Source organism: Chenopodium album, chromosome 6 (assembly GCF_948465745.1).
Source record: "Chenopodium album chromosome 6, dcCheAlbu1.1, whole genome shotgun sequence".
NCBI classification, from domain to species: domain Eukaryota; kingdom Viridiplantae; phylum Streptophyta; class Magnoliopsida; order Caryophyllales; family Amaranthaceae; genus Chenopodium; species Chenopodium album.
Window position 1 is genome coordinate 3,433,183 of NC_137839.1, and position 27,769 is coordinate 3,460,951.

Below are 27,769 nucleotides of genomic sequence, written 5' to 3' on the forward strand. Positions count from 1 at the left end.
TATAATGCTAGTTAATTTAGCAAGCATAGATAAGAAGATCGAATTAGGAGTGTATTATCTAATGTACATTCTCTCTTTTATCCTTGTAATATCACACTACAACTAAATACCATGTTTTACGTTTAAAACAACAAATTAGAATAGAAAAAATCACTCATCAATAAGTCGTAAATTATTTCATGCACCTGGGAGTACTGAGAATGATGCTCTATAATGACGTGAATGCCACACAAATTTGGCACTCGTAATTAGTAACACACTTTTCATTTACAATGTTTCATATTCATACTCTCAAGTACATCAATCAAAGTTTTTTTTTTTTTTTTTTTTTTTTAAGTACACGTTAATGTTTCAACATAACAGGATGATCATCATGATTCATTGATTCATTAAGACATTTTCATCCCACCCACAAAAAAAAAAAAAAAAAAAAAGATCGACGGCTAAAATTAAATCTGCCAGCGTGGCATTTCAAATCATAGCCCTCCTTACTCACTCTTCTTTGTCCCCACCAAAACAACATTTCTGGGAATTTAGAGAGAGAAAGGAAAAAAAAAACACAAAAATCTCTAAATTTGCTGTACAATTTCAAGAGAGAGGAAAAATTAATTTCCTTTCTTTAATTTTTTTTTTTCGGACAACAAAATTCAAAGAAAATTCCTCTTCTATCTTCCAAGATCCCGAGATCTGGGTATTCAATTGAACAAAAAGATCACATAAAACCTCAGAAATTAGGGATTTTAGATCTAAATTCCTCCCAATTTCATGATTGTCGGTGAATTCTGGAAAAAATTCTAGGGTTTTTTAAACATTAAATTTGTGAAATGAGGTCTGCGCAATCATCTTATCGAGATAGAACTCACGAGTTTCAGAGCATTGCAGAGAGGTTAAAGAAGTCGATTCCATCAAATGGGCCGAATAATCCGAGTAGCAGTAGCTCTGTTGGTGTTTCTCAGGTTAATGGGCCTAGATCCGCTGTTATTCAATCGGAGTTCAATAAACGGGCTTCCAAGATCGGGTTTGGTATCCATCAAACTTCCCAGAAGCTCGCCAAGCTCGCTAAGTGTAAGTTCTTCGCTAAGTTTCGTTGGTATTGTTCATGTTTTGATTGGAATTGGGGAATGTATAATGTGGTTGATCAAATTTGGTGTTTTGTTTATTGGACTTTGATTAGATTTTGTTGATACAATTGGGTTTTTAGTTTTGATTGGAATTATGTATTATTGAGTGAATTGGGTATTTGTTTGATGGGATTTAGAGTGGTTTATGTTGAATTTGGTAGATGCTTTAGATGAGAGGAGAATGTGACACTAACACTCTGATTTTTCTTAATCAAGGGTTGGGGAAGAGTTGTGGCGAGTTGATTATGAGTAGGTTGAGGTTAATCTGTGAGACTGTTTTTTGAGTATAGATCATTTAGTGTTATTGTGTATATGAGGTCGTGTGATGCAGTTGATTGATAGTCGCATTGTGGAGGTTTTAGCTGGCTTGTGTAATGTTAGTGATCATATTTGTGTTGTGATTATAATCGAACCGGGATAAGGAAGTGTAAGGGGTATTTTTGTTTACTGTCATGTCAGTTCAGTAGAGAAATGGGTTTATGATATAGTAGTGGATTGAATTTATGAGTTTTGGACTGCTTGATGACCTTGATGTGAGTGATCATTATTGATGTTGAAGTGTTGAACTATCACCTAAAACTGAGCTATGGAGGAAGTTTGATGGGATTTTTCTCTGATTCTTTGTCGACCGTTGATGAGGAAATGTTGCAGTACTGAATATGATGGATTTTGGATTGACTTTGTGGGAGTTGTACTTTTAAGTTTAGTTCTGAATTCGGTTAGCTTGATAGATCATGCTATGTGAAGCTGCACTGGTAATGTAAATGATACATTAATGAGAGATACATCAATGAGGGGGACTGAGCTCTTTTCCGAAATTATTAGTTGCTTTTCTTTTGTAGATTTTTTTTATTGGAAATATGTAATCAGAGTCATATGATCCAATTTGGCACCTAAACCAAGCAATGGCGGGGATATGTATATTATTTGTGTGTTAAGGTAGTGTTGACAGCAAAATGTACTTTTGAAATACTTTGTTGTTCCAATTTGAAATATGAAATTTTTTAAAATTCTTATGTATTCAACACACTATATTCTGGTAATTGAGGAGACATCTCAGGGCATCTAGGTGAAACATTCCTACTTTTAGTGGTTTAAATGCTGTATTAAGTTCTGAGCATAGGATGTGGTGTTGATGATATTTGAACTTTGATCAGAATTTGTTAATGCAGCTTGATTATTTTTTTGTTTTATTACGATGGGATTAAGAGTGGTTGGTGTTGGATTATGTAGACGCAGTATATGAGAGGAGAAATTTGACAGTAACACTCTGAAGTCTCTGATGTTCTTAATCAAGGTGTTGAGATTTTGCCAAGTAGGTTATGATTAGGTTGTGTTAGTATGTGAGTCTATTTTTGAGTATAAATTATTTATTTATTTATATACAAGGCGTTGTGGTTTGGTCGATTTGTAGTCAGATTATGGAGGTTTTGGCTGGCTCGTCTATTGTCAGGGATCAGATTTGTGTTGTGATTCCACTCGAATTGAGCTTAGGAAGTTTGTGGGTTATTTAAGTTTATTTATTGGTTCGGTAGAGAAATGGGTTTATGACATAGAGGTGTTGAATTTGGTAGGTGGTGTTCTTGATGCATTATATTGGAAAGATGTTTTACTGAGCGAGGTTGGTTTGTTTTGATGAGTTTTGGATTGGCTAATGACCTTAATGTTGAATTTGGTATGTATGTAGTTGCACTCTGAATTCCTTGATTGGAAATGTGTGATTTCAACATCATAATTGATGTTGAAATTTTACCTAAAACTGAACTATGGAGGAAGTTTGATGTGGTTTTTCTGTGATTTTTTGTTGACTCTTGATAAAGAAATATTTTGATGCTGGATATGATGGGTTTTGGACTGAATTCATGGGAAGTTTTCGTTTTTAGTTCAGTCCTGTGTTCTTTTAGCATTAAGATTGTGCTTCATTAAGCTGTGCTGGTGATTTTAATGATACAGCAATGAGGATGACAAAGCCCTGTTCTGAAACTATAAATTTTTATTTTTCTACTTTATAAATTTTTTACTGAAAATATATAATCCAAGTGATGTGATCGAAATCAGCATTGATTTCCTTTCATTAGCCCTAAACTAATCAATGACGGAGATGTGTAATTTGTTAGGGTTAAGATAGTGTTCAACATTATATTCCTACCTTTTGTATGTTAGCATGTTCTATGAGGTTCTTCTTCTGGGCTGTTCTGTTATGGGTTTTTTTATAGTCATAATAATTTCTGTTGGAGAGGCTTTGACATTCCTTGTCTTGGAGAGTCTCAATTGCTGTCAAAGTGTCTATTATATTGTTGATCCCTGGGATACTTGTTTAATGCATTAATTTGAGCAGAACTTACTAAAGTAAAAAGTGATGAGTGGCGCTTTTTTGAAGTGTATGTTATTTATCTTACTCTGATTTATGCTCATTAATCTGTTTCCCAGTGGCCAAGAGGACGTCTGTCTTTGATGACCCAACTCTTGAAATTCAAGAGCTGACTGCAGTTATCAAGCAAGACATTACTGCACTTAATTCAGCTGTAGTAGATCTGCAGCTTCTGTGCAACACCCAAAATGAGAGTGGAAATATTTCTAGCGACACCACTAGTCATTCTACCACAGTTGTAGATAACCTTAAGAACCGTCTAATGACAGCCACCAAGGAGTTTAAAGAGGTTCTTACCATGCGAACTGAGGTATGGTGTTTGGCAATGAATTATGTGGTGCTTTACTCTATGTAATCAATGTCATGATTTCAACTTACCTCGCTTTTTATGGGATGTGCAGAATTTAAAGGTTCATGAGAATAGAAGGCAACTGTATTCGTCAACTGCATCAAAAGAGCCTGCAAATCCTTTTGTACGTCAGCGGCCATTGGCAGCCAAATCAGCCAATGGACCCTCTGCTCCTCCATGGGCTAATGCGGCTTCAACTTCATCCGCTTTGTTTCCAAAGTAAGTATTCTGAAGCTGTAGCTCTCATGTGAAGCTGGTGTCTTTCTATCATAATCATATAGCAGTGTTTCTTTTCTTCTCTGTGTAGTTTGCAAACATTATCCTTTGAATTTCCATTCAACTCGAATCTTTCTTTGTTAATGTTTATTTGATTCAAAACTTTTTAGCATCATAGTCAGTCTTTAAAGCTATAATAGAAGAGGCATGGGCCAAAGAGGCAAAGAGGTCAACATTATTTTCTTGAATAACAAATGTTTTTCAGAACTTTATATTTATATGGTTGTCAAAATGTGCTAATGATTGGGACTTGAGTACTTCCCCCTCATACACTAAACTGCATCTGAGAAACTAGAATTGCATAGCCTTTTTGTCTTAACTGAATTGGTACAGAGGCTCTCTTTTTTGTCCTTTTGATATGTTCACGTGATGTTAGGCTATCCGCTATTTCATATTGGCAACTTTATAGAATAACCAAGGATAAGAATTAGGAGTTGACATCAGACTTTCATCTTCAAAGAATTTTGCTTTACCTTTTGTGCATATTATGAATCCTGTTAATGGATTGCATCTGCTGTGCGCTGAAGAGTATAGACTGAGAGCTCTATTCCGATCTACTATTACTTAGCTCTTTTCTTACTGTTAGATAAGAAAAGTAGAAAATTTTATTGATGATTATCATTCAACTCAAGTTGATGTGCTGTGGGAGCAAGTGATACACAGAAGTATAATTTACTTGTCTTTGTAAATTCTTTCTCTATGTAAATTAATAGAAATGAGTAACCCACTTCTGTTTCTTTCAAGCATCCGTATAAATTAATTAGTTAAGGCGCTGACTTCATTGTTCTTTATTTTGCAGAAAATCAGCTGATGGGGACTCTCAGCCATTGTTGCAACAACAGAATCAACAACAGCAACAGATGGTTCCATTACAGGACACTTATATGCAGAGCAGAGCTGAAGCACTTCAAAATGTGGAGTCTACAATTCACGAATTGAGTAATATTTTTACACAATTGGCAACAATGGTGTCACAGCAAGGAGAGATTGCAATCAGGTTTGCATCCTGTAGCTTAAGATTTCTGTTTTGACTGATACAAATATGTAATGATTGGCTTGTCTCTGTAGTTGACTCTCAAGTTATTTTTAATATCTAAAGCACTTAGTTTTTGCTTGTATTCATTTGTTGGATCTTTTGCTGAACCTTGATTAAATGATGCTGTAACTGTCAAGTTGACTGCCTTTTTAAGTTGATGGGATATGGACATATGGTTATAGCACAACCTTGCTTTTTATTTGCCGATCCTCGACACCTCTCTGACTAACAAATTTTTATTTTGTTTTTCTTCTGTTCAAGATCAACCACAAGTATTCACCTTTACACAGTACAGTATCTGTTGGCGAAGGCCATAGTTATATTAACTTCTGAAAAAAAACCCTTCAAATCTTTAATCTTTTTCACTGTCCCCTAGCCCTAAAAGTACATACACTTGATATAATGATATACCATTTGCCTGCTGTATGAGCAAAATAAGATCTTACTGATATATGAAACAACTTTACTACATACTTATATCTGTAAGATGCATTTTCTTGGGAAAGTTGGCATGCTTCTCCAATGTAAATCTGAATTTGTGATCTGACCTGGATTCTGCATTATTGCAGGATTGACGAGAACATGGAGGATACTCTTGCAAATGTTGAAGGGGCTCAGAACCAGTTGGTCAGGTACTATAACAGTATATCCTCAAACAGATGGCTGATGATCAAGATATTCTTTGTATTGATAGTATTTCTGATGTTTTTCCTATTTTTTGTTGCATAAATGTCATTCATAGAACCTTTTTGGCTGAGTATATACGTTGAGAAAATTTCAAATGAACAATAAAGAAAGTTGTTATTGTAGATTGGGCTTGTCCCTTATTTTAGATTGCTTTATTTCTTCCTTTTTTTTTTCTTTTTTTTTTGTTTTCTATTTCTTGGAGGGAATAGAATAGTGTGTGGCTAAGTTGAATATTGAAACAGGTAATTTTTCGGCAGAACAATATGTAATATCTACGAATGTTGTAAACATTGCTAATTACTAGATGAAAGGCTCTTTTATCTTACTGTTTCTGCTATTTCAATTTTCAGCATCTTCATATTATGTTTCTGATTACATCTAGTCATGGCAGTCTTGGTTTGCTGCCATTTACAGATACAGTAGTGGATGCTCGAACAAAGTGTTTTGATTGTGAATTCTGTGCATAAATTGTTTCGAGAAATAACTGTGACAAATTGTGCAGAAATTTGAAAATTCTTACTGGTAAATTATACACATCTTTTCTGATATTTGTAGGTGTTTAGTTTGTTGAACCATTATTTGGTTTTTTTTGGAGTCCCACGCTTAGTGCCCTATATTAATTGCACTTTTATTTGAAATGAACATGACTTTTATCAAATATGAATTGCATGTTCAATTCAAATTAAAATGCATAAGATTATCTATTTGGTATTGTATATGGTTTGGGGCCTAAAACATTACAATAACTAATCACTGGGGTAATTGATTTCATGTCATGTTTTTTTTTTTTTTTTTTGACAGGAGATTTCATGTCATGTTAAGGTGGTAATATTATTTGTATTTTTAATTTAACACGGTTAGATCAATTGGGCCCAAGGGTAGGGAGATGGGATTTGTGCTTGATGAGAATTGAACCTCACACCTCAAGGATGTGTGAGGTGAGCTCTAGGCGCTCCAAGAGGTCTTTCTCAGTAACTTTATTTATATGAGACTATGAGTGTGACAGATGTTACATAATGCACATCAAGACACCACAAGAATTAAATTTGCCATATGATAAAGTTTGTTTGAAAGGTATGGAGTAGCTTATGGATAGGTCACGAAGTTAACTCAAGTCGAAATATTAATCAAGAGTTTGGACTTATTTTTTTATAAGGGATTTATCCTTTTTTTTTTTTTATTATTATATATTTTTTTTTTTGAAGGAAGCGTAGAGCTATCCATATTTGTATGGAGTACAATTATATTGTATATATAACCTTTTTCCTTAAAGATAAATTACTCACTTCGTATCAAATTAACAATAACATTTAGCTTTTACACTTTTCAAGCCACATTTTTCAATCTTACATCTTTTATCAACTAATGTTTAAAAAAAAAATCAAAATAGATCCATCAAACTAAACTATTCGTATATTTGTTCTTCTATACTCCGTACTTCTTATTAGTAATAGAATACGGTCAAAGTTTATACTACCTATAATCCAACTTCATAAATTCAATAACTAGGGACAAGATAGTAATAATACTCCTTCCAAAACAAGATGAGCACAACAACAGCGTAACGGTCCCGAACGTTACTTTCCAAAATTCAAAATCACCCCCCTTTCAAATAAGCGGGACTCCCGTTTTTTCTCTCTCCTCAAATTCAAAAACTTACCTCCTTCCTCTTCAGATCTCAAATATAACGTCCATTTTTTTTCTCCCTGAAACTTCACCTCCTCTTCTTCTTCACTCGAGCTTTTCACCTTCATCAATGGCGACTCTTACCCCAGGAATCCTCCTTAAACTCCTTCAATCCATGAACACCAACACCAAACCCACCGGCGAACACCGCTCTGCTCTTCTCCAAGTCATCGGAATCCTCCCAACTTTACCCTCTAATTCTCTATCCAACACTGCTACTACTACTCCCACTTCTAACCTCGACCTCTGGCCTAACCATGGCTTCCTTCTTCAGCTCTCCGACTCCAAGAACTCCACCTACATTTCCCTCTCTGATCGTGACACCGATCTCATCCTCTCTAATCGCATTCAATTGGGTCAATTCGTTTACCTCGATCGATTCGTGTTCGACCCTTCTTCTCCGATTCCTTTTGCTACCGGAATCCGACCTGTTTCCGGGAGACACCCCTTCATCGGGTCGCCGGAGCCGTTAACCATCCGGGTTTCGAAGGAGAAGAGGGATTTCGTCATTCAGCCTGTTTCGGATTCTAACGACTCAATTGACCCCATTTTATCGCTTCTTCAGAAGAAGGGGAGGAAGGATAAGGAAGATTATAATAACAATAGTAACAAGGAGAATTTAGGGGTGACCCCACAAAGATTCACTTCTCCGGCGCCGGCGAAGAGGTCGGTATCGGCGGGGAGGAGAGAGAAAGTCAAAGAGAGGGACCCTTCTCCGGCGACGACTAAAGTCAAGAGGTCAGCATCACCGGTTCCATCAAAATGTGTGGTACCGAGTTTGGCCGAGGCGAAGGCAGCGGAGGAAGGGAGGAAAGCGGGAAGAGAGGCGGCTATCGTTGTGCCGTCTCGGTATCGGCAACCATCACCAACAGCAGGGAGAAGGGCCGCATCACCGGCTTCAAGGAGGATGTCGTTGTCGCCGGCTAGGAGATTGTCTGGTGGTGGAGGAAGTTCAGGGAATAGGAAGAAGAGTATTAATGGTGGGATTATAAGTGGAATTGGGAGTTTGAAGGTTTCTGAGGGTAGTTTGGGAAAAAGTGGTAGTGGTGGAGGAAGGAAGAGTTGGGGTAATGAAGGTGAGGTTAAAGAAAAGAGTAGTAATGTCAAGAGTAATAAGCCTGATTTGCAAGCTATTATTCGAACTCAGGTACTGTTTTAATTTGATCAATTTTAGATTATAACTTTATGCTTTGATTTTGATTTGTTTTAAATTATCACATTTTTTCTAATTTATTGTTAAGAGTTTGTACGAACTTTAAGTTTATACAGTAGCTAATTAGCTTTATTATTTCATGAATATTGCTAATTATAATTCTTGGGGGTTTTAATGTTCAGAATATGATCTTTCATGTTTTTATTAATGGATGGCAAATGAATATAAAATAGTGGCTTTTCGTAATTGAAGGTTAATAGTGGCCTACTAGAATTCAAAACAATCCTCTTGTATGAATAGCAAATGCTTCTAAATATTCGGAGAGTCTTAGAGCTATCGGCCTTGGCCATGATTGCGTCTTCATTCTGTACTGACTTGTATTAGTTAAGTTGATGTGTGATAAGTAATTCTATGATGTGTGAGCCTAGAAGGCTAGAAGTAACATCTTCCACACATAATTGAACTACCGCGTAAATTTACTTTGGCAATGAACTTATTTCTCTGTATATGTTCAATAAACTGCATCAGTAAGTAGTGTTTGTAATGCTAAACTGAAATCAGTAAGAATTTTTTGCAATGATACACAAGCATGTAGATTTTTTTTGTTGAGATATGTCCTTTTCAATCCTCAAATAATACTAATCATGATCTCATTTCATTGTTTGTTGACACTTGACAGTATGGTATTTAAAATGCTTTTGCTTCCTAGCTATTGTTCATGCCTTCATAACCCTCATTGAACTGAATCTTTCCTGACGGTGCTAAATGTTGCAGGCTGCTTTGTCCCGCCGTTTAAGTGATGTACATAGTCATGAATCAAAGGATGATGCTACTTCTGATAGCAAGTCCAAATCTAGCACCCCTGATGAATTTGTCACACCTGACAAGCCATTTGCTTTAGCTGCTGGAATCACCATTCACGATAAGAAATGGACTGATGGTAGCGTGCCACTAGATGCTGTATCAGGCAGCCTTGCAAAGCTTGGGAAGGTAGGAAGCTTCTTACATTATCTTTTATTCTTTATGAACTGCAGAGGTTCTCAGTTTGTGCATATTCTTGCAATAATTGTAGGAAGCTATCCAAAGGAGGGCTATTGCTGCAACTGCGGCAGCTGAAGCTTTGCAAGAAGCATTGGCTACTGAGTCTATTGTAAGGAGTTTGAGGTAAGTTAATCTTTAACACACTGATGTGTCCGAATTATTTTTTCCATTTTCGATGGAACTTGTATCAATAATAAATTGTGACATGGTTCTTCATTTTGTATTTTCAGCATGTTTTCAGATCTTTGCTCTTCATCAAAAGCTGGAAACCCTTTACCTACAATAGACAGATTCTTATCCATGTATGAAAATGCCTCACGAGCAGCTGCCAATGTCGAGTCAGTTTCATCTAGCCATAGTTCTGAGGCGCAGGATGTTGTCATTCCTACTGAGCAATCCAAGTCTGCTTCTGCTTGGGTTGAAGCTGCTCTCTCCACTGATCTTGCCGTTGTTTCCCTTCTTACTGGCCAAAACACCGAGTCTCTACCACCACCTTCCCTACCAAAGAGCTCTTCAAAACGCCAGTCTATAGGAAGCACAACCAAAAACCACTCAAAAACCTCTTCAACAGTGTCAGAATCACCTAAGAAGACATGGACAAGAGGCCTCGGAATAAGAGACACAGTAGAGCTAGCAATTACTTTAAAGTCTGAGATGGAGATGTGGTTTTTGAAGTTTGTGGAAGAATCATTAGATGCTGGATTTCGTGTTTTCAGCGAGTGTGACAACAGTGGTGGCCGGAAACTGCCAGTTGAATGTGGATCAATTGCTGCAATTTTGTCACAGTTGAAGAGGATAAATGACTGGTTAGATCTTGTTGTCAAGAAAAGGGATGAAGTGTTAACAGACAAGATTGAACGACTCAAGAGGAAGATCTATGGTTTCGTTATTCAGCATGTTGGAACAACTTTTGACAACAACTCCACACCTATTTCTTCCTCTTAAAAGGTCCAGCCCTTGGTCAATTAAATAACAAGGTGTTCTTATCAGCAATTCGTTGTCTTTCGTAGAACTATTATGCTAGTGTCATTGTTTGATGTCTTAAGCTTGTTAGAGTTCTCACAATTAATCTGTAATTTGCTTCCTTTGCAAATGAATTATTCAAATATTTTGCGTATAGAAATGGGTATTTCTGCCTCCAATTTTTTTTACCGATCTTCATAATATTTCCATGCTTCATACATTTAATTTGCATGCCTTTTTTTTCAAAATATTTATACAGTTAACAACAAATATTCAGTCAAGATCTTGTTATTTTAAGCGCGAAGTCTATTGCAATACTTCAAGAAAATAGAACTATTATGAGGAATAATTTTTTCCACAGTCTAACCACTTCTGTTCATGCATTTTCCAGCATCTTTATTTTAACTCATGACAAGGTGGTGTGGTCTGCAACCCGCCGCTCTTTGTAAACAGAGATTATTTCTCTAAGCAGCTTTGCATGTACAACAGAAATTTTTTCCAATTGTATATTTCTATAAAAACAAGCTCATAATAATAGTATTAATTCATTGAATTTTCATGGCTTCCTTAATGGAAGATATACATTTTCCTCACCTTTCCATCCCTGTAACTGTCAAGCACAAGGAGGCAGTGCTTCCTGCAGGCCCAATCCCTGTCAACCATGGAGACACTCTCTATCTCTCCAACTTGGATGACATAATTGGTTGCCGGGTTTTTACCCCTACTGTGTATTTTTACCACTCGACTCCATCCATGAGCAAGAATGTGGTAGAAAAACTACGCGATGCTCTGGCTCTTGTTTTAGTCCCCTACTATCCCTTCTCAGGGAGGATTAGGGAGACCAGCAATGGGAAATTAGAGATATTTTTCGGGCCTAATCAAGGTGCTCTTATAGTTGAAGCTCACTCATCAATAGCCTTAGCTGACCTAGGGGACTTGTCAACCCCAAATCCTTCTTGGTCACCATTGATATATAGATTTCCTAATGAAGAGCCATACAAAGTTGTTGACATGCCTCTGTTAATAGCTCAAGTGACTTATTTTCGCGATGGAGGCTTTAGCCTTGGTTTGAGAATGTGCCACTGCCTTTGTGATGGCATAGGTGCTATGCAATTCTTCAATGCTTGGGCTACTACGGCTAGAGTAGGAACTTTAGTCGCTTCTCCTAAACCATGCTGGGACCGGGAATATTTCCTTCCTCGAGATCCACCACTCATAAACTATCCACACATTGAGTTCATGAGTGTTGTGGATGAATCAAGCCTGACAAGGTCATTGTGGGAAGTGAAGCCGGTACAAAAATGTTATAAAGTCACCAAAGAATTCCAAGAACAAGTCAAGTCTTTGGCCCAAGAAACCAATAAAGATACTAATTACACTGCATTTGATGCTATGGCTGCTCATGTGTGGAGGTCTTGGGTGAAAGCTCTGGATGTGAAGCCATTAGACTATGAGCTACGCCTCACTTTCACAGTCAACACCCGCCACATGCTCAAGAACCCGCCATTGAAGGATGGATTCTATGGAAATGCAGTGTGCATTGCTTGTGCCACGAGCAAAGTTGATGAGCTTATCGATCACCCACTCCCTTGGACAGCTGACTTGGTTCACAGAGCAAGACTTAGTGTTAATGATGACTATGTGAGGTCCACAGTGGACTATGTCGAGGTTAGAAGGCCTAAGACGCTTGAGTTTGGGGGCAAACTGACAATAACACAATGGACAAGGTTTCTACTCTATGAATCAGCTGATTTTGGATGGGGAAGACCTGCTTATGCTGGACCTATTGACTTGACACCAACTCCTCAAGTTTGTGTGTTTCTTCCTGAAGGTGGAATTAATGCTGATGGCATGCTAGTTTGCCTTTGCTTGCCAGAGACCGCCTGTAAGAGGTTCGAAGAGCTTTTCTGCCTCATTGACAAAGCCTAGATTGAGATCGATGAAGTACCACTATATAAACTCTACTGTATTAGCCATATAGAATACTTGTAGTTTGTTTGCTTGACCTTGCATTGTCTTAAGAAAATGTATAAGTTGCCTCCTACCAAAACGTAAAGGTAAAAGTTGTTATTTCAGTATAACTGTTTTTCCTATAATTCATTTTATTCAGGGTTTTTTTTTATTGGAAGCTCTCATACTCGGAGAAATAATAGACTTAGTGTAAAAATATGTTAAGTGGTTTCAGAAGGATAAGTAGTTCAGAATTAGTCCTTTTTCATGCAGTGCAAGTTAGATTCATCCTAGTCTATACAATGCAATTAGGTAATATTATGTACAAGTTTATATGAATACATCACTGTATTAATCACAGAATTTTTAGATAGCATTATATTGTAACAAAGATATGGCAATACTCCAATTTCCCAAACAATCTAAGACCAAGATGCTTCTTCAAAAGCAGCTTCACCACAGGGGAATAATTCCTTATTATCTTTTCTACTTTTCGATATAATGACCCTATATTATCTCTGTTGCATCAGGAATAACTTTTGATCCATGCCAAAGGTCACTTATGGCATGCCTGAATCCAAATCGACGTGTTGCTGAGCTGTCTCCTGAGCACTTATATGGCTAGACTGCACAATTCCACATAGGCCGAGAATTTGGCAAATGCACATTCCAAGTGAGCATCACTTGCAATATCCACATGTAGTCTTGTGCCTCTGCATATGTAAGGACAATTCTGATTTCCAACATTCTAATAGAAAGTAAAGGGAATAACTGATAGTGCAAGTGTCTTAAGACTTAACTCTTAGATTTAAATAAAATTGAGAATTAAGCCTCTTGTAGCAGTGTAATTGATTAAGATAATCAGAAAATAAAATTTGTATGTTTTACATATCCAATTGGATTGAAGTTAAAAACAGACAATCCCTTCATACTTCCCTTTTCCAAGATTCAAACTAATTGCATGACAGTTAGGCAACTAACAAAAGGCGAAAAGTTTATCATGCTTTTACTTTCTCGTCTGGTTTGTTAGACAAATACACTGTTTTGAAACACGTGAATTGAACTTTGCCTCACAAATCTAAAGGATTTTCAGAGGATAATACTATTATTGGCATGGTGTACTGATTCACCAGAATATCTCCCTAAGTGTGTTAGAGTAAGAACAATGATATGCATGTTTGTGTCAAGTGGCATTTGGCGTGTGGCGCCTGCCTGTGTCCATCCTCCATGAATGCTGCATAGTTATTCCCAACATGCTATCATTTGTTCCCTTTACAAATCCATTATCTATATAAGCATCTCTCATATAGTCACCTCTCAAATACCAACTTACATCCAATTCTAGTTTTAAACACAAAACAAGTCCATTACCATCAGTATCAATAACATTTTCTCCCTTGTTCCCCGTTTTTTACTTAAAATGTCAATCAATTCAAGAATTGTTGATTTGAAAAACGCAAACATATATGCATTTGAAGCTTGTATAGAAGACAAACATTCCAAGGGCTGTGAATATTATGCACCAAAAACACGATTAGAAGGAGATGATGACGATGATGATGGATATGATTACGCACCAGCTGCATAGTTTTTCAGGCTTATTGTTCATTTTAGGCTCCTAGAGAATGTTAGATTATGCAGAGTACACAGTTAACAGTTTCTCTGCAAAATTTTGAGTTATAAGCTAATCCTACACTTTCTAGTTAATCGCGGTAGTTTGGTGTCAAACAACTGTTGAACTTGTTACAGGATTATACTAGTTAATCCAAATTGAAAAATATTGAAAATTTGAAACAGATGATTGTTTTTCTGCACAGATTCTCTTATTTTCTGGTCCTAAGAAACCTAAAAAAAAAATCTTAACTGCAGCAAATGTGCACTTTGTTATTATTCAGAATTTCAGTGTGATTATCTCACGGAACAGAATAAGTGTGCAATAAGTCCTTGAAAACCATATTTCTTGGTACTGTTATAAAATCAATGATGTTTGATGTACTACCAACAGAATTGTAGTTCAAATTACACGTTTAACATGACAATTAGTTCCGAACACAAGAGTACAGTCTAATTTAAAGTTAAACATACAAGTTCCACCACTATTCAACAATTAAACCATACATGGAATTGACCCAACAATATAAATCAATACCATGATAATACAGTCTTTATTTTCAAATAAAAGTCGTGCTAATAAATTTGTCTTTTCTCAGGTGTGTTTAAAAATATAAATAAATAAAATAAAAGGACACAGTAGCATTGTTACAAATTTTACTATACAGTGGAAATTCATTAGCAGTCCCACCTCCCAACTTTAGTAGTTGTGGTGTTAAAATGTTGAATCCCATTAGTGTGATTAGTCCATGCCCCATAATTGAGGAAAAGAGGAGTAATTGATGCTTTCTTTAAGCATTTTTATATATTGTGCTTTAGTCTTTAGACTTTGATTTTCAAATTCAAACTTGACAATTTGGTGAAACAAGCATTATTGAAATTTAACATAAGACTTTTGTGCAAAACCCAAGTAGTTTATTTCCTAAATTTAGATTGAATTTTATTTGCATCATTATACGGTTATACCTTATTTATCATCATTGCATGGCCCCGTCACTCTCCTAGCAAAATGATACAGCTTATGTTAATAGGGTAGGTCTAGTGGCAAATTAGCAACACCTATTGTAGAGGTATATATTAAATGACAAATGATATATATGTAGCTTAAAGTAGAAAGATTAAACATTATGTAAGCAAAAAAGTAGAAATATTTAACATTCCGTCAATAATAAGAAAGGTTAAACAGTAATAACACTATAACACCGAACTAAAACAAAATTTTGTTACAAGCTCCTAACTTCATTTCACAACAAAATAGTACAGTAGTTCGGTGAAAAAAAAAATGCACCAGAATTGCCAGTCCAATAAATAGAAGTTGCTATATTGCTATTGGGTAACAACTAACTAAAACTTGGTTTCGCCCTTTTGCTACAACATACTCCGTAGTGAAACTATAGTATACTTCGTAGTTCGTTCGTATTAAGCAATGTTCTTTTCATCCTTACAGATTACAGGTTAGGATGGTGGTCGGTCGACAAATCGTCGTCACCTTCAATTTTATGGCCTATTTAGGTAATGATTTATCATCTGTACAAGCATCTTACAGAATCTTGGATGATTACAACTGTACATTCCTGTGCAATCTAAAGCACAATTTAAAAGAAAAAAAAAGGTAGAAAATAAAATCAAGAGGATCGGTGGTTTGGAAGGCAACTTTAACTTGTATTTTCAGGAGAGAAGAGTTACTGACAAAGTTCCACCATGAAACTTGAAACCAAAGGACAAAAAACTTTGGTTTCACTAACCTGATCCAATTCTGGGGAATCTACAGATGATAAGACTTCGAATGTATCATGATTGTGGAGAGGCGGTGTTTGTTGGTGTTGGTGGTGTCTCATCTTTTTCAACGATCTCATATTTGCAGAGCGGACAAGTAGCATTGATTTTTAGCCATTTATCTACGCACTCTGCGTGGAAAAAATGAGTACAGGGTAGCTCCCTCAGCTCATCATTATCCAAATAACTCGCCAAGCAAATACAACATACCTGTGATGATGGAAACATAAAGATCAGATTTATGTTATAGAACAATGAAGGGCATTGTGCACAGGGGGATGTAGCCCCCCCAGTCCCCCACACTTAGTTTAATTTCATACAATTCAGTCAGTCCACAGTAAGTCCGGGTCAGGTAGATATTAGAGAACATGGGCATAACTAATTTTGGAAACTCTGCATCAAAATTGCAAATCTACAGATCACTATATTGATAAACCTGAACAACAATTGGAAGGAACAATCAACAGGGCAAGATATAGCTGCAATCAACTTCAGCATTCCATTAAAATCACATGCTCTTGAACAAAACATAAATCAAAAGATAAAGGTCCTGTGACCTACCGCATCTTCCCCAGAGATGATGCGCTCCTTCTCTGTTCCTACAGCAACAATTCCCCCTTCGTTATAGTCAGTTTCCTCTGTAGTACCACCTTCATCTTTCTTTGTTTTGAATCTGTAGGTTGGTAGAGCATTTATGCATTCTTCACTAGCTCCTCGAACTTGGTTTAGATCCTCACGGATCCCAAGGACTGATATTATGCAAGGTAAGCAGCAGCATATCATTGCACACAAAATAAAAGGCATGGCATATCCGATGCAGCTCAATGTAAGATAAACAATGCATAACCTGAAAGAATCCAGAAGACAGTTAGATGCTGTATGAGCAAAAAGGAACTTGAAACTTCATGCCAAGGACCAATGAACATACCTATACAAATTAGGAGCCTCGGCTGCAGATGCATGTCCTCCAAATATCCAAACATTACCCACAACAAACCAAATAGCAAAGAAGCAATCCAATGCCATTTTGAAGTGGTCCATTATCAAACCAATCCTGCAAAAAGAATAAGAGATACAAAAATACTTCAGCACAGTTCAACATCTACATAATAGATACAAGTAATAAAATGAACAGAGGATGAAAAAAAAAACGCAGATGATGTTTTTCTGGTAGAACTAATGCAGAGGAAAATAATAAAACTAATAGGCTACAACAAGTCACAGTTAGATGATGAGGCCTACTCATAAATACAAGTTCTAAGATTTACTGATGTTTTGAAAGTGCAAAGAGAAGTGAGCAAGAACATAATGAAAAAGCCAGGTAAGAAATATACAATAATTAATGTGGAAAGCCTCTCCACATCATGTACTTCTTTCATACATTGCACATTCCTGATATAAGCCTTTAATAGATACAAGCAAATGCTTGCTCTATCATCTTGATGGGCAATTTAACAACTTTAAATAAAAGGTTCGTCGTGAATAAGTTGGTACCTTGTAGTTGCAATTCCCATTGTTTGACTTTCATAAGTAGTTCTAGGTGCATTCTGATGATCTTCTTGTTCTGATGGCTGACTTAAGGAAATAGTTACATAAGAATTTGGGCCTGATGATGAGTTTGTGCGAGGAGATGTCTGGCTTGCTTGAAGTGTACCCCGCTCAGCCCCCTGGTTACGGTGAAGGAAACGCCAATAGAGTACAGGGAGGCTTGCAAAACATCCACCTGTGTACCCAACAACCCAAGCAAACAATGGGGCTTGAGGATGTTCATGTCGTGACAAATACAAGACAGTCATGGATGCTATAATCTGACTCAATGTGAATACTAGCTCAATGGATATCCAAAAGCCGGAATTGAAAGGACTCCAATTCCGCCGGCCAATTCCCTCATTTCTCCTAACAAAAGAGGAGCTCCTAGTAATCGTGTGAGTAGGTGGAGGTGATGTTGATGGAGGTGCTTGCATGCCACTTGTTTCCCTATGATCATTGTTAGAATTGCCAGCATGAGAAAACTCTATATTAGATATATTTGAAGAGGAGGCTTCACCACCTCTTTCTATATCAATTACGTGCACATCATTCCGATGGTTTGTATGCCCCTCCATAAGCAATGGAAAATGGTCAGCCTGACTCTCTTGCATTGGCTCCTGAGATGATACAGCCATAGTCTTCAATATTGACTAAAAGATATTAAGTATAGAACGGCGATTCACCAGAATGAACAACACTTCAAAATCTCATTTTGCCAACTAAAATTCAGTATAACTCTGTAGAAATATGTCGTTCAATCTGAAGCTGCAAAACCACATCCAAGCCATAAAACTTTCAGTTGAAGACCTTTATATTGTGAGGATATACAAAGGAAATCAAGAGGAGAAAAACCTACATCATATCACATAAAGATAGAAAAAAAAAATTACAGTATAAAAAAAAAAATTAAAAATATTGAGAAGCAGAAACAATCCACTGTCCACAGATTTAAATCATTTAAGTTATCTGTTTAAAATTCGGCATTCAATAGTCAAGTATAACAGATACCAAGAAACACTAAACACACCACAATCTTGCAAAATGCTTGGCAGAGGGTAAATTTTACTTTGTATTTGAATTTTCAGCACGAGACATACATCATTATATGCTTATACCAGGAGAAAAAGATGACAACGAGAGCAAACTATACCGAAAATTTTCAACATAAATTTGAACATATACTTGTATAACAGAAAGTTAACCCAAGAATCCACCCGAGCAAGAAAACTAACCCCATAATTCTCATCGTGCATTTTCAAGGGGCAACAAAAAGCACATATTCAATCCATGACTATAAAACAAGGTCACCCAAATGTAAGAAAAATGGTTACTTCCTCCACACAATGAGGTAAAGAATAAGCCATTCTTCATGTGATATGTTATTGGAATGATGAAGCAACCAACATTTCTTCTTCACAAAAACTAATCATATACCATAAATTCCAACCAAAATTAACCTAAACCAAAATTACTAAGCAATAATTACAATAAATTAACAAATATAAAAGGAAATTAATAATCCATAAAATACCAGCTCAATTCAAAATTTTAGCTCAAATCAAATTTTCAGCTCAATTTTAATATTATAGCTAAGCCAAAGAAAACTAATTTAGCAATTTCAATAACAACAAAAATAATTTAGAACAGATTTCCGCAGCTCACATTCAATACACCAAAAACCCTAATTAATCTCAATAAAACAGAGCTCAAACAGCTCATATCTTCAAATTTGCATCAACATTATCAAATTAACCAAGAAATTGACAATATTCGATTAAAATAACACCAATTTCAGCTGAAAATTAACAAAATATGCTAAAAATCATTGAATTGGATTAAAAATTTGCCATAAATTTAGATATATTGAATAAGAAAAAAAAAACTTACAATTATTTCAATAAAAATCTGGTTGAAAAAATCGGATGTTTGGTGCGCAAAATTTCTTCGTTTTGTCTGTTCTTCCTTCCACCAACTTTCGGACACAGAAAGAGAGAGATTTGAGGAGAGAGAAAGAGAGATGGAGGAGAGAGAAAGCGTCAAATATCAACCAGTGTATTTTTATTTTTTTTTATTTTTTTTTTAATTTCTTTAAAAGACTCTTTATTTGTTTTTCTTTTTTTAATTTTTTTGAGGGAGAGATTAATTAAATATTAATTGAATATATTAAATTATACTTGTAATAATTTAATAACACCTTTTTGTCGGCCCATAATTGTAACCCTATATTAATCTTTTAATAAATTGATTTACATATTCAAAGAAAGTTAATTTAATACGAAGCATATATTGTGTGTCGGATATTTCAAAATATAATACTGATAATTGATAAAAAGTCTTTTTTTCTTTTTATAATGTTAGAGAAATCTTTGCCTTGAAGGCTAAACTTCCATTAATTGATCTTTTCTCTTTCTTTTCATTGTATTATGGATGTTCCTCTTAGTTATCTTTGTAATAATTCCAAATGTATCACTTGTAGCTTTCATTAGGAGTATTAACTACGGAGTATGTATCATTCTCCCGTTCTTGATAAGATCTGCTGAAAGCAACTAGCTGTAATTACGAGTAGGAATAGATGTGTCGATTATACACGACTTTCAGTGGTAATTTATAAATAACATTAAAATATATGCATGCACTAAACATTTTTACTTATCACCTCTAGGATAATCAGGTCAAGATTGTGTTATTTTTTATTTTACCTTGATCACAAACATTTAAAAGTGGATAATTCAAGTCCAAATTAATGGAAAGGTCATGGTCGAAATATTTGGTTTCAAATTGCACTTGTGTTTATTAGTGCAAGTATCAATGTTGAAGTTTTAATCATACTACAAAACTAAATAATTAAGCCCTCTCACTCTCACTATATCCCTCACCTATTGGAATCCTATTAGAGTTTGGTTTGTTATATTTATGTTAATATTGTATATTTGGCAAGTTTATCTTGTTAGGAGTTTTAGGCAAGTTAGGTATTCTATTGTATTGAGTATATATTTGTGATTAATAGAATACAAAAGGCTAAGCCGTTTTCTCCAATATTTCTTGAGTTTAACATGGTATAAGAGCCTCTCTGATTTTGGAGATTTTTTTTACGATCCTGGTTTGTTCATCTTTGATTTAATTTTTCCGCAATTATTTTCTGAAATTAAGGCTTCAAATTCTATTTATGCAATTACCTCCAGGGTACGGTACTTCGACACCTGGCAAAGTTTGCAGGTTGGAGAAATCTTTATACGGCTTGAAACAAGCCCCGAGACAGTGGTTTGCAAAACTGTCTAGTGCTCTGCGAGGTTTTGGGTTTAAAAACTCATATGCTGATTACTTTCTATTTGGCTATGTAGAGGGCAGTGTCTCTTTGCATGTTCTTCTGTATGTCGATGACTTGATCATTGCAGGCTCCTCTCATGATGTCATTGTTCGTTTTAAAGCCTATTTGAGCAAATGCTTCTATATGAAGGATTTGGGTTTGCTTAAGTATTTCTTGGGCATTGAGGTTGCTCGGAGCCTTGCGGGTATCTTTCTTTCACAACGAAAGTATGCTCTTGACATCTTGACCGAGGCAGGTATGTTGGGTTGTAAACCCATTGATACTCCGATGGAGCAGAATCATCGTCTTGCACATGCTTCCGGTGAGCCGTTCGCTCATCCGGAACAGTATCGTCGTTTGGTTGGTCGTTTGGTTTACTTGTCGGTCACTCGACCGGAGTTGAGTTACTCAGTGCGTGTTTTGGCACAGTTTTTGAGTATTCCACAGGTTTCTCATTGGGATGCGGCCATTCGTGTCTTGCGCTATCTTAAGGGTAGCCCGGGACAAGGTATTTTGTTACGACCTACGACAGATTTACGCTTGACGGCGTTTTGTGATAGTGATTGGGCGGCATGCCCATTGAGTCGGCGTTCCTTGTCAGGTTATTTTGTTTTCTTAGGTCGTTCCCCTATTTCCTGGAAGACTAAGAAACAGCCCACTGTAGCCACATCCTCATCTGAAGCCGAATACAGGTTTATGTCCCTCACTTCTCGTGAGTTGAAATGGTTGAAAATGTTGTTGCTTATTCTTGGTGTTAAACATTCAAAGCCTATGCAGTTGTTTTGTGATAATCAGTCGGCTTTGCATATTGCTAAGAATCCGGTGTTTCATGAACGTACGAAGCATATTGAGGTAGACTGTCATTTTGTTCGTGATGAGTTGATAAACGGTAATATTTCCACCTCATATGTTCTGACAGGTCATCAGTTAGCAGATATTCTCACCAAGGCTCTTGGACGTCAGCAGTTTGATTTTCTCTTACGCAAGTTGGGCATTCGTGATTTACATGCTCCAACTTGAGGGGGAGTATTAGAGTTTGGTTTGTTATATTTATGTTAATATTGTATATTTGGCAAGTTTATCTTGTTAGGAGTTTTAGGCAAGTTAGGTATTCTATTGTATTGAGTATATATTTGTGATTAATAGAATACAGAAGGCTAAGCCGTTTTCTCCAATATTTCTTGAGTTTAAAAAATCCTTATGTTCTACAATGGACTTTTGCACGTATTTTAAAGTTGTTTAGCATAAGATGATTTCATTCTATTTCTTGAAAACTATTATCACTTCATTAAAGATGGAACCTCGTGATGAGATTTCTTTTAAGAGTTTGAAGTTGTATCAAATTATGGTTTAATTGATTTTTTTTCACAATAAGTCAACTACATCGTTCATTTAATTTTAAAGTAAACGGGGATCTCCCTAAGAACTTCCTTGTGATTAAGTTCTCCCATGTTGTAATACCTAAACCTAATGGACTACCAAATCAATAAATTTGACATTCAATATTAGCAACCTGCTATTACTGAATTCTGCTACTATTACTGATTGGTCTATTATTAGAGCTGTCAAAAGTTAACCCGATCCGAAATATCGACTCAAACTCGATTATTAACCGACCCATCTGAACTCGAAAAAATGGTAACCCAAACCCGACCTAGCCTGACCTGAAACCAACCCTAAACCCGAGTTGACCCAAGTACGTGGGACCCGAACATGAACTGACCTAGAGATGACCCGACCCAAATGTAACCCGTAAATTATTGACATGAACCGAACCCGACTTGAACCGAAAATTGACCCAAACCCGTTTTAACCCGCCAAAACTCGAATTTAACCAGACTTGTTACTAACCCGACCTGAATTTAACCTAACTTGTTACAAACCAGACCCGAAATCAACCCGACTTGTTATTGACCTGACCCAAATTCAACCCGACTTGTTATTGACCCGACTGGAATTTTACTAGACCTATTACTAACCCAACCCAAAAATTCAACCAGATCTGTTACTAACCCGACTCGAAATCAACACGACTTGTTATTGACCCGACCTAAATTCAACCCAAATTGTTCCTGACTCGATTCCAAATCACCTTAAATGAAATTTTGACCACCTTATTATTGTTGATCAAAGCATTTTGTCTAGGGAGACAAGTCGATCTAGGCCAGCAAAAGAAAGGAGCATCATCCTCAAATATAAGAGTTAAATATAGTATATATTTGTTGTATGGTCAAAGGAGATAATTATCTTCCTAAATTATAGACTATAGTTCCCTAATATATTGCCATATATATTATAATCAAAGGAAATAATTGGCTTGTTAAAAATGATAATTATCTATTTAGTTAGTTGAACCCGAATATGACCTGACTTGGAAATGACCCGACCTTATTGTAACCTGCAAATTATTGACTTGAACATAACCTGACTTGAATTCGAGAATGACCCGAATTGGAAATGACCCAACGTTATTAAAACCCGCAAATTATTGACTTGAACCGAACCCTACATGAACCCGAGATGTATCCTAAAGAATTTCAAGACTTTTCGACACCGGGCCCCGAAACCTCAAATTTCTCAAAAAGCGTAATGCCTTCAAATTTGGAATTTTTTTACCTTTTTTTTCCCGGAAATAAAAATTGCTGAAATTTTTATCACGTTCCCCAATACCCTTTGGGAGTCCAATTGGGTGAGTTGAACTATCCAATTTGCTATTAAACGACCAATTTACCGGTTTATACACTAATAGAAAAATATAAAAAGGCACCGAGCCATGCCCACCGATTTTTAAAAACCGGTGGGGAAAAAATGGGCGGGATTAGGCTTTTTTTAATTGCCACCGGTTTAAACCGAACCGTTGGCATATGTTTTAAAGGCCACCGGTTCAAACCGGTGGCAATATAATTAAAAAAAAAAAAAATCGCCCCTATATTTTCTTTCACTTTGCGCATTCTCTCTCTCTTTCCTCCATCTCGTGTTCTCTCTCCTCTCTCCTCACTCCTCAACTAGATCTCCCTCTTCTCTCTCTCTTTCCTCTCTCCACCGTGCCGTCGTCCATTCCTCCCGCTTCCCTCTGTTCATGTTCATGGTGCGTCAGTCGGACGGTCCTAGCAACGGCGGCAGTGGCGCAAGGAGCTGATACAAACCCACCTCTCGTCGTTTCCCCCTCGCGAAATGATTTTCCCTGAAGGTTCGTGCTTTTTTCTTCTTTTCTCTTTAATTAATTTCTTTATTTCGTGATTTTTGAGTTTTTATTTTTCTCAAATTTACAATTTCATGTTTTCGGAAACCAAGGGTTTTCTGATTTTCGATTTTAATTATATATTACTCCATAGAAATTGTTCCTTTCTCAATTACATGCAGCACCGCAATTACTGAATTTTGACAACATTTCATTGTCAGATTTCTTGAAATCATATAGATCTGTGTTTTTGAGCTTTCAAATTACTAATGTGTAGTGGAGCGAACTTGGGTACGGGATTTAACCCGGGTATTGTGGCCATGTGAAGGTTGGGTATGGTGATGAGTTTGATGATGATGAGGTAAAGGATGTCTCTTGATAATTTTTCTGCATTTTCGTGATAATCTGACCCTAATTACAGAAAAAATTGAACTTGATATGGGGCTTATCGATTTTGACTTTGATATGTATATTCACGTAGGTTTGTTATGTTGAGATTTGATTTATATTTGTGATCAATGTTGAATTTTGGTTTTGTCTATAAATCACTTAATTCTTAAGAAATAGGTATGTAGGAACTCAATTTTGGTCGAACAATTTAATTTTGAAGTACTGCTTTTTGCTCGTGAGATTTGTCAATATTTTGTGTGTATAGTAATTGTTTCTCGCATAGGTTTGCTGTGATGGCTGTGATGTTTGGGAGCATGTTGAGTGTGCTGAAATCTGTGGCAAAAATCTCAAGGTTGGTTCACTCTTTGTTTTTGTTTTATTGACAAGACCTGGTGCTTGTAAAGACTGTTTTTAGAGGATTTATTTGTACATTCTGTTTCTATCTAAGGATTTGGAAGATGCGGAATATTACTGCCCTGATTGCAAGCCAAAGTTTGCATTTGAGCCATCATACTCTGTAGCTCTACCTGAAGTCAACCCAAAGTACGTGTTTACTTCTGTTTGTTGTTACTGTTGCTTTACTTTCATTGTTATCATCATTATTAATATTGTTATGGATAATTTATTATAGATTTACAGCAAATACTTTTATTATTATTACTATTATTATTGTTTCTGGCATTTATACAACCGATTTTGAGCTCAAATAATTTAGTAAGAGTTACTATTGTATGATACAGACAGCCTGTGCCATCCGATGAGGTAACTGTTGCGTGCAATGGTATGGAGGCATCATATATCCCAAGACTTCACTTGTAAGTTCTAAAGGTTACAAAAATTATATATTATGCTCTTTTAAATTCTTTTTTTACATTTTGCAAACAATCTGCTATTAATTTGATTACCTGTGCTCTTCTTTTTAGGGTTGTGTGTAAGTGTGGTAAATGTGGGACAAGGAAGTAGTCATTAAGTGAATGGGAAAAGCACACTGGTTGTAGAGCCAAGAAATGGAAGCATAGCGTCAAAGTCAAAGGCTCAATGATCCCCTCGCATCAGTGGGTAAGGCATTCCTTTCTGCTTTAATTTGAATATGTCAAAACATTATGATTATATTGGATTTAGCTAGCATAGTTGTCGTTTGGTGGTCTCCTTGTACAGTGTGATCATACTCAATACTCACGTTGTCGGATTTCTGAATCACTTATGATAGTTTTTCATAGTATTTGTTTAAGCAAGGATATGTTTAGTGCAAAATTTTAATGAGATAGATGATATTTATGCAACCTTTGATGAATCTTTGTATTAGAAAAACCAAGATCTATCATATATGGATAATATATTAGTAGGAATGATCAGTTGGGAAATGCTATATCTGCATATTAATGCATTAATTGAAGTAAAGTACTCAGATTTTGTATGTTGGTTATAACCGAGTCTAGCAGTAGGTTTGCTGAATTTAAATGACATTTCCAGGTGTTGATACAAAGGACTAGTGTTTTGTAGTCTATTTTTAATATGACTAGAAATAATAGACATTCATTTATTCATTTGCATAGAAACAGAAGATAATCTTTGTGCATGGCTCTCTGCATTTTTTATGTAATGTATTTAGTGGAAACAAAGAAAATCTTTGCTAGTCTATTTACATGAGAGAATGTGTATATGTAAATATGAGGCACACTTAATATATGACTTCGATTTTTTTCTTTATTCTATGTTATATAAACCCATTTTCAATGTACAATTAGAAAAGCTCCATTTTGCATATCATGACTTATTATTTACATTTTATAAATCTCTCAGGTAGTTGCATCACATATCTATGCTGATAATCGGGCCCCTATTAAGAAATTAAAAGGTGGTGAATCTCCCCTTTTGACAACTTGCAATCAAAAGCTGCTTATAACTGTACGATGATGGTTGTAGCTCTTATTGGTGCTCACCCTGCGTAAGTATCATGAAAGATTCTATAGAATGTATACACTAAATTTGATCAGAGCAGTAGTTCTATAGAGTATATAAGTATACACTAAATTTGATCAGGTGTCTAGTCATCAAATGAACATAGAATGTTACTTGGACTCCTCACATAAATCAGACTATAAGTTTCTGAGTTACCATACATTTTTAATTCCTGAGGCATGTGCATATATTGTGAATTCTGAGTGCAGTTCTTTTCTTTCTCATGTTACTTGTGACAACTGGTATCTCTCTTTGCAAAATTTATTAAGGGGACTTCACTGAGTACATATAGCCCCCCCCCTCTTTATTATTTTTTTGGTGAAGATCTAGTGAACATATGTACAAAACCAATCTTTGAGTTTTCCTTTGTTCTAAGTTGGCTGGAAGTGGCCTGTGCATGTGGCCTGGTCCTGCCTGAGAGACTCTTGGCACTTGTCCTGTGCTACATTTCTGAAAATCAGCATAGCAACTTGGTCCTGCCGACTGAGATGCTGCACTATATGCTGTGCTAGAGCTACTGTCACTTGTCACTTCTGCTCTGCCCTACCGAGGCTGTTGTAAATTGTTTATTCCAAATACTGGTTTGATTTGTTTATCTGATTTATGATTTGTTTACTCTGATTTGTGTAGGTTCTTGTTCAAAACGCTATAAGTTGATTGATTGATTGATTGTATTGTCTGGAATTTTACTTCTTCCGTAATAATGAACTTGTAATTTGGTGAAAATATACTGAAGTCTGTCAATTTCAGGAAGAATTAGTCTGGCCAGAATTAGATCAGTTGCTTCGGGATGAGGATGATGAAGTTGGAGGAAGTGGCAAATAACCAAGCAAAGAATTCACCAAATACTACTGTAAGGGCTCACAGTGAAGAAGGTACTAGACAACCTGATAACGGGCTTAATGCGGGTTGAGAATTTGCCTAAAAATTCATGTCGTTCATGCCACTTTGTTTTTCGAGGAATATTGTAATTTTACAGCTTTTTTATGAAAAACAATGTAAGTTAATATATATGTAAGTGTTTATATATCATTTTAAGTGAAAAAAATGCAAAAAAAAAAAAAAATTATTTTATTTTTTTTGGCCATTATTGCCACCGGTTTTGACCAGGAACCGGTGCCAATAACCTCTTTAAAAAAAGCGGGAAGGGTTTTTGCCACCGGTTTTGAACCGGTGGCTTTTTATACGATTATTGCCACCCCCCAAATGCCCAGCGGTTCAAAACCGGTGGCATAGGGGGGTTTTGAACCGGTGGCCAATTTATATTTTCGTCTAGTGATAACTTGCATCTATTTCATTAAATCAAGCCTACCACGAACATTTTTGACAACATATAATGATCATAAATGGTTCCAAACGACATTATACGTCCTAGAGAT

The 27,769-nt window shown here is 36.1% G+C and overlaps 4 protein-coding genes and 1 long non-coding RNA gene across 10 annotated transcripts; 4 read left to right on the forward strand and 1 right to left on the reverse strand.

The window, feature by feature from the left end:
- Positions 1–563: 563 nt before the first annotated feature.
- LOC145635603 (syntaxin-32-like) lies at positions 564–6,165 on the forward strand. Its single transcript, XM_081686912.1, has 5 exons — positions 564–1,065; positions 3,552–3,802; positions 3,894–4,060; positions 4,917–5,114; positions 5,723–6,165. The coding sequence occupies exons 1-5, from the start codon at positions 825–827 to the stop codon at positions 5,880–5,882; spliced, it is 1,017 nt and encodes a 338-aa protein (XP_081543038.1). The 5' UTR covers positions 564–824; the 3' UTR covers positions 5,883–6,165.
- Positions 6,166–7,254: 1,089 nt separating this feature from the next.
- On the forward strand, positions 7,255–10,867 carry LOC145634296 (protein CORTICAL MICROTUBULE DISORDERING 3-like). The gene is made up of 4 exons (XM_081685718.1): positions 7,255–8,673; positions 9,454–9,669; positions 9,752–9,843; positions 9,951–10,867. Exons 1-4 carry the CDS (start codon positions 7,597–7,599, stop codon positions 10,663–10,665), a joined length of 2,100 nt encoding a protein of 699 aa, XP_081541844.1. The 5' UTR covers positions 7,255–7,596; the 3' UTR covers positions 10,666–10,867.
- A 374-nt stretch (positions 10,868–11,241) lies between these two features.
- LOC145634297 (alcohol acyl transferase 1 allele RGb-like) lies at positions 11,242–12,652 on the forward strand. The gene has a single exon (XM_081685719.1). It carries the CDS (start codon positions 11,242–11,244, stop codon positions 12,610–12,612), a length of 1,371 nt encoding a protein of 456 aa, XP_081541845.1. The 3' UTR covers positions 12,613–12,652.
- Positions 12,653–15,455: 2,803 nt separating this feature from the next.
- LOC145634298 (E3 ubiquitin-protein ligase At1g63170-like) lies at positions 15,456–19,606 on the reverse strand. The gene is made up of 5 exons (XM_081685720.1): positions 19,438–19,606; positions 17,515–18,315; positions 16,949–17,074; positions 16,582–16,867; positions 15,456–16,230 (listed from the first exon to the last, which is right to left on the reverse strand). Exons 2-5 carry the CDS (start codon positions 18,183–18,185, stop codon positions 16,036–16,038), a joined length of 1,278 nt encoding a protein of 425 aa, XP_081541846.1. The 5' UTR covers positions 18,186–18,315; positions 19,438–19,606; the 3' UTR covers positions 15,456–16,035.
- Positions 19,607–23,844: 4,238 nt separating this feature from the next.
- On the forward strand, positions 23,845–27,462 carry LOC145635604 (uncharacterized). 6 transcript variants are annotated; one of them, XR_014113878.1, is made up of 8 exons: positions 23,845–24,047; positions 24,316–24,399; positions 24,712–24,780; positions 24,877–24,971; positions 25,169–25,243; positions 25,352–25,487; positions 26,232–26,376; positions 27,141–27,462. It is a non-coding gene; the product is annotated as an uncharacterized LOC145635604 (long non-coding RNA). The 6 variants fall into 6 exon arrangements; XR_014113875.1 differs by having other exon boundaries at positions 23,845–24,399; XR_014113876.1 differs by having other exon boundaries at positions 24,260–24,780.
- Positions 27,463–27,769: the final 307 nt, after the last annotated feature.

Coding starts and splice junctions, on each gene's coding strand:
- LOC145634297 (XM_081685719.1), top strand. CDS start 11,242: ATGGCTTCCTTAATGGAAGATATACATTTTCCTCACCTTTCCATCCCT.
- LOC145634296 (XM_081685718.1), top strand. CDS start 7,597: ATGGCGACTCTTACCCCAGGAATCCTCCTTAAACTCCTTCAATCCATG. Junction 8,674..9,453: donor AAGCTATTATTCGAACTCAG/GTACTGTTTTAA, acceptor TAAATGTTGCAG/GCTGCTTTGTCCCGCCGTTT. Junction 9,844..9,950: donor TCTATTGTAAGGAGTTTGAG/GTAAGTTAATCT, acceptor TTGTATTTTCAG/CATGTTTTCAGATCTTTGCT.
- LOC145635603 (XM_081686912.1), top strand. CDS start 825: ATGAGGTCTGCGCAATCATCTTATCGAGATAGAACTCACGAGTTTCAG. Junction 1,066..3,551: donor GCTCGCCAAGCTCGCTAAGT/GTAAGTTCTTCG, acceptor TCTGTTTCCCAG/TGGCCAAGAGGACGTCTGTC. Junction 4,061..4,916: donor TCATCCGCTTTGTTTCCAAA/GTAAGTATTCTG, acceptor TTTATTTTGCAG/AAAATCAGCTGATGGGGACT.
- LOC145634298 (XM_081685720.1), bottom strand. CDS start 18,185: ATGGCTGTATCATCTCAGGAGCCAATGCAAGAGAGTCAGGCTGACCAT. Junction 16,868..16,948: donor GAGGCTCCTAATTTGTATAG/GTATGTTCATTG, acceptor GGATTCTTTCAG/GTTATGCATTGTTTATCTTA. Junction 16,231..16,581: donor TCATCTCTGGGGAAGATGCG/GTAGGTCACAGG, acceptor CCATCATCACAG/GTATGTTGTATTTGCTTGGC.